This window comes from Hypanus sabinus, chromosome 9, assembly GCF_030144855.1.
Source record: "Hypanus sabinus isolate sHypSab1 chromosome 9, sHypSab1.hap1, whole genome shotgun sequence".
In the NCBI taxonomy this organism is placed as follows: Eukaryota; Metazoa; Chordata; class Chondrichthyes; order Myliobatiformes; family Dasyatidae; genus Hypanus; species Hypanus sabinus.
Window position 1 is genome coordinate 156183034 of NC_082714.1, and position 14357 is coordinate 156197390.

At 44.2% G+C, this 14357-nt stretch overlaps 1 protein-coding gene across 1 annotated transcript in view; it reads left to right on the top strand.

Annotated features, from left to right (window-relative positions):
• The first annotated feature begins 1284 nt into the window (after positions 1 to 1284).
• The window catches only part of pxmp4 (peroxisomal membrane protein 4), a 31906-nt gene continuing 18833 nt past the window's right edge, over positions 1285 to 14357 (top strand). The window contains exons 1-2 of the mRNA XM_059980902.1: positions 1285 to 1537; positions 3775 to 3833. Coding sequence (XP_059836885.1) covers positions 3775 to 3833 — 59 coding nt within the window. The 5' untranslated portion in view covers positions 1285 to 1537. The remainder of the gene's footprint in view (positions 1538 to 3774; positions 3834 to 14357) is intronic.

The following is a 14357-nucleotide window of genomic DNA, read 5'->3' on the forward strand; positions in this document are numbered from 1 at the left end:
ACCATCAGGTTCCTGAACCAGCATGGATAACTTCACTCACCTCAACTCCAAACTGAATCCATGAACTATGAACTCACTTTCAAGGACTCTACCACTCATATTCTCAATATTTATTTATTATTATGATTTTTTTTTGTATTTGCACAGTTTGTCTTCTTTTGCACGCTGGTTGTTTACCAGTCTCTGTGTGTATTTTTCATTGATTCTGTTGCTTTTCTTTGCTCTACTGTGACTGCCTACAAGAAAATGAAACTCAGGTTAGTACACAGTGATGTCTACATACTTTGATAATAAATTTACTTTGACCTTTGAAAGTGGAGCTGAGAGTGTCAATTACAATGGGAATATTTAAGTAGCCTTCTATAACAGCACAGACTTGAACAGCCAGGTTTAAGTGAGCTTATATTGTCACTGGATTAAATACACGTTGGAATAATGCTCGCAGGTATAACTAGAGGTGGGAGTCACTTTGTACCATATTTGTCACATTTAATGGCCTCCCTAAAGGGTGTAGTATAATATAGCACCTGTATGCAATGAACTGATGAAGGTCACAGATGAGATGGTTCATGGTTTAGTGTTTAATGATCTACCTGAAGATAATGGAACAAGTGGGCAAGGTTTAATGTGCTGAGTGTTATATCACACCCTAGCAACATAATGATCCTGGTGTACAGACTGAGCTCTGAGGTTTATAAATTAATGTTCCTGATGTACTGTGGGAGTAGCGTGGTGGAGATACATCTCTACCAAAGGAGGTATAAGGCACTCCTTGCTTCCGCTAGCCTGCAGGTCACCCTGGGGCCAGGTATAACACCTGTTTAGCCCCCTGATCAGGGTCACGTGAAGCCATGGAAGCAGGTGGTGGATGGTCGTATGAGCAGCTGGTGCAGATCACAAGTCCTGGTTATGTGACCACTGACGTCAGGGAGACAATCTCTGAAGAGTGTTGTTAATGGCTGGGGTCAGCCATCTTGTAAAGACACTGCCCAGAAGAAGGCAATGGCAAAACACTTCTGTAGAAAAACATCCCAAGACCAATCATGGTCAAAGACTGTGATCGCCCACATCATATGACTATTAGTTACTTCAGTTATCATCATTTACTTGAGAATGAGTAATGTAATTTCCCTTTCAGAGTTGTGCTTTTGAACTGCCTGTACTGATTCACCACCAATAACTCTCGGAGACGTGAGGCGAGAGATAGGCTTTTATTAGCTGGAAGAAAGCACTGTCAGCAGCAAGAGGCCATCACATAACATGGGGTCTGTGGGAGGAGCCACAGGAGCAGTCAGCAGGGGGGCATGTCCAGACAGGTATATGTAGTTCACCGCATGTACGACCTGGCATTTTTGTGCTGTGAACTGAAGTCTTGATGGTGACGGATGATTGCATGGTGCGTTCAAGCTGAACTGAGGCAGCAGGATCCAGCCTTGAGAGCTGGGAATGAGCCAATGATTGGCTGCGGGAACTGACTTGCAGGCGATCCAAGCAACAGAACCGAGGCAAGGCAGAGTCCAGGGGTCCAAGCACAACAGTGAGTAACAAACCGGGTTTTTGCCAGATTTAAGCACTGGTCCAAATTGGAAAGTTCAGTTATGGGCCAAATTGAGGTGGCTGGTCCTGGGCCCAAGAGTATATCGAAGTGTCAGGGTTCGGGTTTGAGAGCAAAGAAAGACCCACTGTTTGGCCAATTTAAGTGCCGGGTCAGATTGGAAAGTTCAAGCTGCTGTGGATGGAGGTGATGGACAAAGTGGAGGCGAGGGATAAGCTGGTGTTCAACACTGGTCCTCGAGGTTTACTTGTCTCTGTGCTGAACTGAAGCTGTGGCCTACAACTAATGGGCTCCTGGATTGGCTGCTTTGCTGACTGGCTTCATGGCCGTGGATTCACCTTCGTGAACTTCAGTTCTGAATGCTATTTGCTTACTTTTATTGTTTGCACATTTTGTTTTTCTCCTACACATTGGGTGTTTGAGGGTTTTCCTTTTCTTAAATGGGTTTCTTTGTTTTGTGTTGCTTGCTTCAAAAAGGCAACAACTATACCACTGTCTAAGTAGAATAATGTGGGCTGCCTTAATGACTTTCGCCCGGTACCACTCACATCGACAGTGATGAAATGCTTTGAGAGATTGGTTGTGACTAGACTGAACTCCTTCCTCAGCAAGGACCTGAACCTATTGCAATTTGCCCATCACCACAATAGGTCAATGGCAGATGCAATCTCAATGGCTCTTCACACAGCTTTAGACCAGCTGGACAACACAAACACCTATGTCAGGATGCTGTTCATCGACTATAGCTCAGCGTTTAACCCCATCATTCCCAAAATCCTGATTGAGAAGTTGCAGAACACGGGCCTCTGTGGCTCCCTCTGCAATTGGATCTTCAACTTCCAAACCGGAAGACCATAATTTGTGTGGATTGGTGATAACATCTCCTCCTCAGTGACAATCAATACTGGTGCACTTTAGGGGTGTGTGCTTAGCCCACTGCTCTACTCTCTATATACCCATGACTATGTGGATAGTCATAGCTCAAATACCATCTGTGGTAAACTATGTATACCTGTCTGGACACGCCCCTCTGCTGACTGCTCCTGTGGCTCCTCCCACAGACCCCTGTATAAAGGCGATTGGAGGCACTGCCCCCCCTCAGTCTCCGAGATGCTGTGCTCCCTTTTGATGCTAATAAAAGCCTATCGTTCACCTCCCGTCTCTGATAGTTATTGATGGTGCTTCACCATCTATAAATCTGCTGATGATACATCCATTGTTGGTAGAATCTCAGATGGAGATGAGAGGGCATACAGGAGTGAGATATGCCAACTAGTGGAGTGGTGTCACAGTAGCAACTTTGCACTCAATATCAGTAAGGTGAATGAGCTGATTGTGGACCTCAGGAAGGGTAAGACAAAGGAACACATACCAATCCTCATAGAGGGATCAGAAGTGGAGCGAGTGAGCAGCTTCAAGTTCCTGGGTGTCAAGATCTCTGAGGACCTAACCTGGTCTCAACATATCGACACAGCTATAAAGAAGGCAAGACAGCAACTATACTTCATTAGGAGTTTAAAGAGATTTGGTTTATCAACAAAAACACACAGAAACTTCTATTGTTGTACTGTGGAGAGCATTCTGACAGGCTGCATCACTGTCTGGAATGGTGGGGGGAAGCTACTACACAGGACTGAAAGAAGCTGCAGAGTATTGTAAATTTAGCTGGCTCCATCTTGGGCCTACAAAGTACCCAGGACATCTTCATGGAGCGATGTCTCAGAAAGGCAGCGTCCATTATTAAGGACCTCCAGCACCCAGGGCATGCCCTTTTCTCATTGCTACCATCTGGGAGGAGGTACAGAAGCCTGAAGGCACAAACTTAGTGATTCAGGAACATCTTCTTCCCCCCGCCATCTGTTTCTTAAATGGACATTGAACCTGTGAACACTACCTCACTTTTTTTAGTATATATTATTTCTGTTTTTGCACAATTTTTAATCTATTCAATATGCATATACTGTAATCAATCAATTTATTTATTCTTCTATATTATGTATTGAATTAAACTCCTGGGCTAAATTAACAAATTACTCCACAAGTGCTGGTGATAATAAACCTGTTTCTGATTCTGCCTGTAAGGAGACAAATCTCAAGTTTGTATATAGTGTACATACTTCAATAATAAATTTTCATTGTACCTGTACATCAGTATACACAGGTACGTGACAATAAACCTGGCACAGCCTGAAATAGCTTAATTCTGCGCTCTATTACAGATGCTCTCTACAAGATGCCAGTGGTCCTGTGCTGTCTGGAAGTCCAAGGTTCAATGTGTGTGAGTCTCCTAGTCTGTGCCAGAGGCTGTAGGTCTGGGGGTGGCCTATTCCACAGTTGGAGGTCTGTCGGAGTTTGAGTGGTGGGTGAGAGGGATGGAGAAACGAGGTTTGTTTTACCATTGTGGTTTTTTTTCCCTGTTGCTCCCTGTGTTGTTTTGCTGAACATTGTGAACATGCTGTGTCGATGCCAGGACCTGTGGTGACACTTGCGAGCTGCCCCAGCAAATCCTTAGGTTGTGATGCTTGTTACTGCAAACAATGCATTTCGCCGTCCGCTTTGATGTAAATGTAATAAATAAGTGAAACTGACATCTCTGCAATTTAAAACTTCCAGCTTCTCATGAAACAGTTAATGAAACCCTTAGTCTCTTAGTCTCAGCATCCTCTATTTTCCTATCACTAAAAATCCATTGAGTCCACTAAAGCTGTTCAAGGAAGGAAATCTGACATCCTTAACTGGCTGGTGACTCTGTAACCCATGCAATGTGCCTACTTTCAAATGGCCAGCCAAGCCTTCAGCTTCTATTTGAGTAGTTAGTGGTCTTTTGCACCCTGGTTGTCCACCCCATTGGGTGCCGTCTTTCAATAATTCTGTTAGTCTGCAAGAAAACGAATCTCAGGGTTGTATATGATGACAAATTTTTGATAACAAATCTACTCTGAACTTTGAACTTTGGAAATTTGAAAGGGGTGGGGGGGGGGGGGAATGCTGCCCTTGCCAGCTATACCCAGCTCCTGAAAAATAAATACTTAGAGAAACAGTTGTATTTATATAGTATCTTTAACCTTGCAAAATGCCCCAAGGCACTTCACAAGTATGCTAGCAATCAGAATTTTACTCCAAAATAACAGAACAGGTGTCAGAAAGTTTGGTCAAAGGTCTTATGACAATTGCAAGGCAGACAAAATACTGGAGAAACTCAGCAGCTCAGGCAGCATCTATGGAGGGAATAATTAGTCAACGTTTTGGGCCAAGACCCTTCTTCAGGACTGGAAAGGAAGAGAAACCAGAATAAGAATATAAGGGAAGAGGAATGAGGATAAGTTGGCAAGTGGTAAGTGAAGCTAGGTAAGGAGGAAGGTGGGTTTGTGGGGGAGGGGAGTGAAATGAGAAGCTGGAAGATGATAGGTGGAAAAGTTTAGGAGCTGAAGAAGAAGGAATCTGATTGGAGAGGAGCTTAGACCTTGGGAGAAAGGGAAGGAGGGAAACCAGAGGACAGAAGAGGAGAAGAGAAGGGGTAAGAGGAGAGCCAGAATGGGGAATGGAAAAAGAGAGAAGGGACGGGGGGAAGAAATTACCAAAAGCTAGAGAAATCAACATTCAAGTCGTCAAGTTGGAGATTACACAGATGGAACAAGCTTTTGACCATATAAGTTTAAGAAACCAGAATTGGAGGAGAACAGGTTTCCTGGGGGGTTATGGGGATGGAAGAGATTACAAAATAATGGAAGAATTTGAATATCCTCTCTTAGGTATATATATATATAGCTAGGATGTCTAAGACCTTTGCACAGTACTGTAGTAATTTTATGTATTGCACTGTACTGCTGCGGTTGTTGCAAAATCAAATTTTATGATGTATGTGAGTGACGACAAACCTGATTCTGATATGGGTCTCTATTGTGGACTGAGAGCGGGAATGCAAATCATGGTTGGGGAAAAGGGGAGGGGAGCAGGAAGCACCACAGAGACATTCTGTGATGATCAATAAACCAACTGCTTGGAATCAAAATGACCTTGCCTGGAGTATCAGAGCAGGGTTTGCCACATCCCACCACTGGACCTCCTTCTCTGCCACACTCCTCTCACAGGGCTCCACCCTCACCATTCCCAATGTACTTTTCTCCTGCCAGATTTGAAAACTCGCTCTCCGCTCCACATTGACAAGTACAATACTGTGCAAAAGTCATCGGCACCCTGGATACATATACTGTATGTACTTAAGACCTTTGCACTGTATTGTGCACTCCGAGGCCACTGTATTAAGTACCTCTTGTACCTAATAAAGTGGCCACAGAGTGTATGTTCATAAATTTCTGCCGCTGTAGACCAACCACTTCAAGGTTTGATGTGTTGTAAATTCAGAGATGCCCACCCTGTTGTAATGTGTGGTTATTTGAGTTACTGTCACCTTCCAGTCAGTTTGAACCAGCCCGGCCATTCTCCTCCGATCTCTCTCATTAACAAGGTGTTTCTGCTGAAGAACTGCTGCTCACTGGGATGTTTTTTGTTTATCGCACCACTCCCTCTAAACTCTGGAGACTGTTGTGTGTGTAAGTCCCAGGAGATCAGCAGTTTCTGAAATACTCGAACCACCTCGATGACACAGTCAAAGTCATTACATTTCTTCCCAATTCAATATTTGCCTGAATAACAACAGCACCTCTTGACCATGTCTGCATGCTTTTATGCACTGGGTTCTGCCATATTGATTGGCTGATTGGATATTTACATTAAGGAGCAGGTGTACAGATGTCGCTAATAAAGTAGCCACGGAGAGTATGAATGAATATCTTAAAATTGTGACCTTGCTTACGAGTTCTAGATCCTAGATACTGGTGACTAAAATAAACACCACGGTACTTTAATTAACCTGAACTTTTACAACTAACTCCAGCACAGCCAATATTTTATGTGTACAGTTGGCAGAATGAAGTGTGCTCACTGCGTCAGATTACATGGGTACAATTTCTTTCCTTGTGCTATTTTTAATATCCTGGTTAAGGAGATCTCAATAAAATCTTGACTATAATTTAGATTTTGAAATAAGTTCACCAGGGCATTCGAACAACACAGGTAGGAGCAATTCAAAACATCAAGTGCTGTGCTAAAAATAGAACAAAAAGTAAATTTTTAAAAACCTTTACTTGTACTGTGACCTTTCAATCCTTTTCAAGAAATGCACCCACCCCAGCACATTAATCTCAGTAAAATACTGCAGGAATGTAGTAAACATTGAAATTCGTTTGTGCAAAGCAAACCCACCATTAGGAATGTCATAAAGATAAGATCTTTGGGAAATTTATTTCATTAGGGTGTATTCTGGAGTTAGGGTATATAAGACCATAGGATCATTTGACATAGGAGCAGAATTAGGCCATTTGACACATCGAGTTTGCTCCGCCATTTCATCATGGCTAATCCAATTTTCCTTTCAGCCCCTGCCTTCTCCTGTATCCCTTCATGCCCTGACCAATTAAAAATCTGTCAACCTCTGCTTTAAAAATACATACAGACTTGGCCTCCACAGCTACCTGTGGCAACGAATTCCACAGATCTACCACTTCCTGTCTAAAGAAATTCCTCCTCACCTCTGTTCTAAAATGCTGCCCCTCTATTCTGAGGCCACATCCTCTGGTCTTAGGCTCTCCCAACATAGCAAACATCCTCTCCCATATTCACTCTGTTAAGGCCTTTCATCATTCAATAGGTTTCAATGAGGTCACCCATCACTCTGAAATCCAGTGACTACAGGCCCAGAGACATAAAATTCTCTTCATATGACAAGCCATTCAAATCTGGAATCATTTTCATGAATTTCCTTTGAACCTTTTCCAGTTTCAGCACATCCTTTTTGGCCCAAAACTGTTCACAATACTTCAAGTGAGGCCTCACCAGTGCTTTATAAAGCCTCAACATTTTATCCTTGCTTTTATATTCAAGTCCTCTTGAAATGAATGCTAACATTACATTTGCCTTCCTCACCCAAGACTCAACCTGCAAATGACCTTTAGGAAATCCTGTACAAGGACTCTCAAGTCCCTTTGCATCTCAGTTTTTTTGTATTTTCTCTCCATTTAGAAAATAGCCAACCCTTTCATTTATTCTCGTGATGTATATGACCATACACTTCCCGACACTGTATTCCAACTGCCATTTCTTTGCCCATTCTCCTAATCTGTCCTTTAGGCTCACTACTTTTTCCAAACTACTTGTCTCTCCACCTATCTTCATATCATCTGCAAACTTTGCAACAAAGTCATCAATTCCATCATCCAATTCACTCTGCTGACCCACGACTGTGCTGCAACACACAGCTTGAACCACATCATCAAGTTCACCGATGACACGACCGTGGTGGGTCTCATCAGCAAGAATGACGAGTCAGCTTACAGAGAGGAGGTGCAGCGGCTAACGGACTGGTGCAGAGCCAACGACCTGTCTCTTAATGTGAACAAAACAAAAGAGATGGTTGTTGACTTCAGGAGGGCATGGAGCGACCACTCCCCGCTGAACATCGACGGCTTCTCGGTAGAGATCGTAAAGAGCACCAAATTTCTTGGTGTTCACCTGATGGAGAATCTCACCTGGCCCCTCAACACCAGCTCCATAGCAAAGAAAGCCCAGCAGCGTCTCTACTTTTAACGAAGGCTGAGGAAAGTCCATCTCCCACCCCACATCCTCATCACATTCTACAGGGGTTGCATTGAGAGCGTCCTGAACAGCTGCATCACTGCCTGGTTCGGAAATTGTACCATCTCAGATCGCAAGACCCTGTAGCGGATAGTGAGGTCAGCTGAGAAGATCATCGGGGCCTCTCTTTCCGCCATCACGGACACTTGCACTACACGCTGCATCCACAAAGGAAACAGCATTATGAAGGACCCCATGCACCCCTCATACAATCTCTTCTCCCTCCTGCCGTCTGGGAAAAGGCTCCGAAGCATTCAGGCTCTCACGACCAGACTGTGTAACAGTTTCTTCCCCCAAGCTATCAGACTCCTCAAAACCCAAAGCCTGGACTGACACCTTGCCCTACTGTCCTGTTTATTATTTATTGTAATGCCTGCACTGTTTTAGTGACACTTTATGCAGTCCAGTGTAGGTCTGTAGTCTAGTGTAGCTTTCTCTGTGTTGTTTTTTACGTAGTTCAGTCTAGTTTTTGTACTGTGTCATGTAAACCATGGTCTTGAAAAACGTCTCATTTTTACTATGCAGTGTACCAGCAGTTATGGTCGAAATGACAATAAAAGTTGACTTGACCTGACTTGACTTGAAACTTTGCAACAAGGTCATCAATTCCATCATCCAAATCACTGATATATAATGTAAAAAGAATCGGTCCCAACACAGACCCCTGTAGAACACCACTAGTCACCGGAAGCCAACAAGAGAGGGCTCTGTTTATTCCCACTCTTTACCTTCTACCAACCAGTCACAGCTTTATCCATGCTAGGATCTTCCCTGTAATACCACGGGCTCATAGCTTGTTAAGCAGCCTCATGTGCGGCACCTTGTCAAAGGCCTTCTGAAAATCCAAGTACACAACTCAACCAATTCTCCTCTGTCTATCCTGCTTGTTATTTCTTCAAAGAATTCCAATAGATTTGTAGGCTGTTATTGTCACTGTTTTTCTTGCCGTGGGGAGGGGGTGATTTTGGGGCCTTTCTTTTTTTGTGCTGGTTGGTGATGGGGAGTAGTTGATATGTTTTGCTTCATCAACACCTATGGTTGTTCTGTATTTCGTGGCTATCTGGAGAGGACAAATATCAGAGTTGTATTGTACACGCATACTTTGACAATAAAATGAACCTTTGAACCTTTTTAATTTCCTTTCTCCTGCCTCTCTCCCATCTTGAAGAGTGGAGTGACATTTGCAATTTTCTAGTGATTCTTGATAGACTATTATTAATGCCTCCATGATCTCTTTAGCCACCTCTTTAGAACTCTGGGGTGTACACCATCTAGTCCATGTGACTCATCTACCTTCAGACTTTCAGTTTCGAAGAACCTTCTTTCTAGATATGGCAAATTCACACACTTCATGCTCCCTGGCACTTGGATCTTCCACCATACTGCTGGTGTCTTTCACAGTGAAGACTGATATAGCAAATATAAAGTTCAATAGCAGCCAATATGCACCAGAGCGTGGTGCATACCTGAAACAAGTTGGCAGTCCCAAACTAAACTTGAATCAGTGAAGGATGCTTGACAACCGTGTCAGGGCCTGAATCTATCACCACTTACAAACTGAGTTATGTCCCCCCTCACAGTCCTCGGCAGCCCTGTGTCCACCGTGGAGAACTTCAGGTTCCTGGGAACCACCATCTCTCAGGATCTGAAGTGGGAGCAGAACATCAGCTCCATCCTGAAGAAGGCCCAGCAGCGGATGTACTTCCTGCGGCTCTTGAGGAAATATGGTCTGCCTCAGGAATTGCTGCTGCAGTTCTACACTGCAGTCATTGAGTCTGTCCTGTGCACCTCCATCACTGTGTGGTTTGGAGCCGCCACCAAGCAGGATAGAACCAGAATACAGCGCACAGTGAGGACTGCCGAGCGCATCATTGGAGCCTCCCTGCCCTCTATTGTGGACCTGTGCTCTTCCAGGTTGAAGAAGAGGGCGGGAACATCATAAAGGACTCCTCCCATCCTGCGCACGGACTGTTTGAACTGCTTCCGTCTGGTAGGCGCTTCAGATCCCTCCAGACTACGACTAATAGGCACTGGAGAAGTTTTTTCCCTACTGCGGTCACTTTGCTGAACAGTTAACTGCCGGTTAACTGTCAGCTACCTATTACTTGGATTGCACTACCTGTATGTATAATCTATATTTTCATTTATATTTATCATTATTATTGTTATGAGCAGAGAGACAACATCTGCCGGAAGTAAATTCCTTGTATGTGCACAGGTACTTGGCGATTAAAGTCTGATTCTGATTCTGTTCACTCCCAGCTGAACTCAATGCCTTAATGTGCTCACTTTGACTGTCAAAACTTGGAGGACACTTCATGAACTCCCACAGCCCCCAATTCATTCTCTGAGGTTGACGAGACAGCAAACTTCAAGAGAGTGGACCCATGGAAAGCTTCTGGCCCCGATGGGGTACCTGGCCCAGTACTAAAGACCAGTGCTGATCAACTGGCAGCAGTGTTCAGTGAGATCTTTAACCTCTCGCTTCGGCAGTCTGATGTACCTACCTGCTTCAAGCAGGCTTCAATTATACCGGTGCCCAAGAAGAATGTGGTGACCTGCCTTAATGATTATCCAATAGCATTTACATCCACAGTGATGAACTGTTTGAGAGGTTGGTGCTGAAACATATCAGCTCCTGCCTGAGAAGTGACTTGGATCCCCTACCGGCACACCGGGTCCTCAGCAGCTGCCATGCTATTGGTTCTTCACTCAACCCTGGAATATCTGGACAGTGAAGATGCATACATCAGGATGCTCTTTATTGAATACAACTTGGCATTCAATCCCTTCTAAACTAATTAATAAGCTTCAAAACCTTGGCCTCAATACCTCCTTGAATCCTCAGGTCAGATTGGCAACAACATTTCCTATGGAAACTCCACCAGCACAGGTGCACCACACGGCTGTGTGCTTAGCTCCCCTGCTCTACTCACTTTACACTCATAACGGTGCGGCTAAGCACAGCTCCAATACCATGTTCAAGTTGGCTGATGACACCACTGATGTTGGCTGAATCAAAGGTGGTGATGAACCAGCATATAGGAGGGAGATTGAAAGTCCGGCCGAGTGGTGCCACAGCAACAACCTCTCATTCAAAGTCCGTAAGACCAAGGAGTTGATCATTGACTTCCGGTGGGGGAAACCATTGGCCAGTCCTCATTGGGGGATCAGAGGTGGAGAGGGTCAGCAACTTTAAATTCCTCTGAGTTATCATTTCACAGGACCTGTCCTGGGCCCAGCACGTATATTAAGTGCAATTATGAAGAAAGCATGGCCTCTGCTTCCTTAGAAGTCTGGAAGATTCAAAATCAGAACTAGGTTTAATATCACTGGCATATGTTGTGACACTTGTTGCTTTGCAGCAGCAGTACATGTAAAAATGATTAAAAAAGTAGGGCAGAAAGAGTGGCAAAAAAAGAAAAAAAACAATTAGTGAGGTCGTGTTCATGGGATCAATGCCCACTCAGAAATCTGATGGCAAAAGGGAAGAAGCTGTTCCTGAATCGTTGAGACTTCACATTCCTGTATCCCCTCCTGGCTGAGGAGGGTTCGTAATGATGGCTGCCCTCTTTTTGAGGCATCACCTGTTGAAGATGCTCCTGTGCTGGGGAGGCTCATCCCCATGACGGAGTTGACTGAGTTTACAACTTTCTGTAGCCTTTTCTGATCCTGTGCGGTGGCCTCTCTGTGCTAGACGGTGATGCAGCCGGTTAGAATGCTTTCCATGGTACAGCGTAGAGATTGTGAGGGTCTCTGGTGTCATACCCATTTTCTTCAAGCTCCCAGTGAAATATAGTTGCTGTTGTGCCTTTGTAACTGCATCAATGTGTTGGGCCCAGGAGAGATCCCCAGAATGTTAATACCCAGGAACATGAAAATGCTCACTCTTTCCACTTCAATGAGGACTGGTGTGTGTTCCCTTGACTTTCCATTCCTGAAGTGCACAAGCGATTTCTAGGTCTTACTGACGATGAGTGTAAATTTGTTGTTGTGAGACCACTCATCCAGCTGATCTGCTTGCTCCCCATCACCTTCTGAAATTCTGCCAACAATAGCTGTGTTATCAGGAAATTTATAGATGGCACTTGAGCTATGCCTAGTTGTGGGTGTAATGAGAGTAGAGCAGTGGGCTAAGCACTGAGGTGCGGCAGTGTTGATTGCCAGCAAGGAGGAGATGTGATTTCCCATCCACACAGACTGTGCTCTCCCGGTGAGGAAGTCAAGGATCCAGTTACAGAGGGAGACAGAGGCCCAGGTTTTAGAACTTCTTGATTAGAACTGAGGGTATGACTGTGTTGAATACTGGGCTGTAGTCAATAAACAGCAGCCTATATTAATATTACTATTGTCCAAGTAATCGAAGGCCAAGTGGAGAGCTAGTAAGATTGCAGCTGCTGTAGGTGTATTGTGGTGATCGGCAAAATTGCAGTGGATCCAATTAAACAGGAGTTGATTCTAGTCATGACCAACTTCTCAAAGCATTTCATCACGGTACTTGTGATGGAATGGAAGACACTAGCAGAATGGTGGAAGTTCCAGTTCTCAGGGGCATGAAGTGTGTGAAGTTACCATATCTAGAGAGAAGGTTCTTGGGAAACTGGAAGGTCTGAAGGTAGATAATTCACCTGGACCAGATGGTGTACACCCCGGAGTTCTGAAAGAGGTGGCTGAAGAGATTGTGGAGGCATTAGTAAAGATCTTTCAAGAATCATTAGATTCTGAAATGGTTCCAGAAGAATGGAAAATTGCAAATGTCACTCCACTCTTCAAGAAGGGAGGAAAGCAGAAGAAGGTAAACTGTAGGCCAGTTAGTCTGACCTCAGTTGTTGGGAAGGTGTTGGAGTCAATTATTAAGGATCAGATCTCGGGTTACTTGGAGGCCATAGTCAGCATGGTTTCCTCAAGGGAAAATCTTGCCTGACAAGTCCGTTGAAATTATTTGAAGAAATATCAAGCAAGATAGACAAATTGGTTGATACTGTATTGTGTACTTGGATTTTCAGAAGGCCTTTGGCAAGGTGCCTTTTCTGACTGGCTGCTGGTGACTAGTGGTGTTCCACAGGGGTCTGTGTTGGGAACGATTATGTTAATGATTTGGATGATGGAACTGATGGCTTTGTTGCAAAGTTTGCAGATTATATGAAGATAGATGGAGGGGCAAGTAGTTTAGAGGAAGTAGAGAGGCTACAGAAGGATTTAGACAGATTAGGAGAATGGGCAAAGAAATGGCAGAGAGAATACAGTGTTGGGAAGTGCATGGTCATGCAAAAGAAATGAAAGAGCAGAATATTTCCTAAATGGAGAGAAAATACAAAAAAAAAACCGAGATGCAAAGGAACTTGGGAATCCATGAGTAGGATTCCCTGAAGGTTAATTTTCAGCCTTTAGTGAGGAAGGCAAATACAATATTAGCATTCATTTCATGAGGGCTAGAATATAAAAGCAAGGATGTAAGACTTTAGAAAGCACTAATGAAGCCTCACTTGGAGTATTGTGAGCAGTTCTGGGCCAAAAAGGATATACTGAACCAGGGGAGGGTTCATCGGAGGTTCAATACAATGATTACAGGATGGAATGGCTTGTCATGTGACGGCTCAGGACCTGCATTCACTAGAATTCAGAAGAATGAGGAGTGATCTCATTGAAACCTATCGACTGGTGAAAGCCTTAATAGAGTGGATGTAGAAAGAGTATTTCCTATGGTGGGAGAGTCTAAGACCAGAAGACATCTCCTCAGAATGGAGAGGCATCCTTTTAGAATGGAGATAAGGAGGAATTTCTTTAGCTAGAGAATGGCGAATCTGTGGAATTCTTTGCCACAGGCAGCTATGGAGGCAAAGCCTTTATGTATATTTAACGTTGATAGATTCTTGATTGGTCAGGGCATGAAGGGATACAGGGAGAAGGCAGGAGATTGGGCTGAGAGGAAAATTAGATCAGCCATGGTGAAATGGTGGAGGAGACTTGATGGGCCAAATGGCTTAATTCTGCTCCTATATCTGATGGTCTTTTGGTTGTTGAGGCAGCTTACCCTGGTCTTCGTGAACACTGGTACGATTGTTGCCCATCTCAAGCAGGGGAGGAAGCTAACACCGCACAGTGGGAG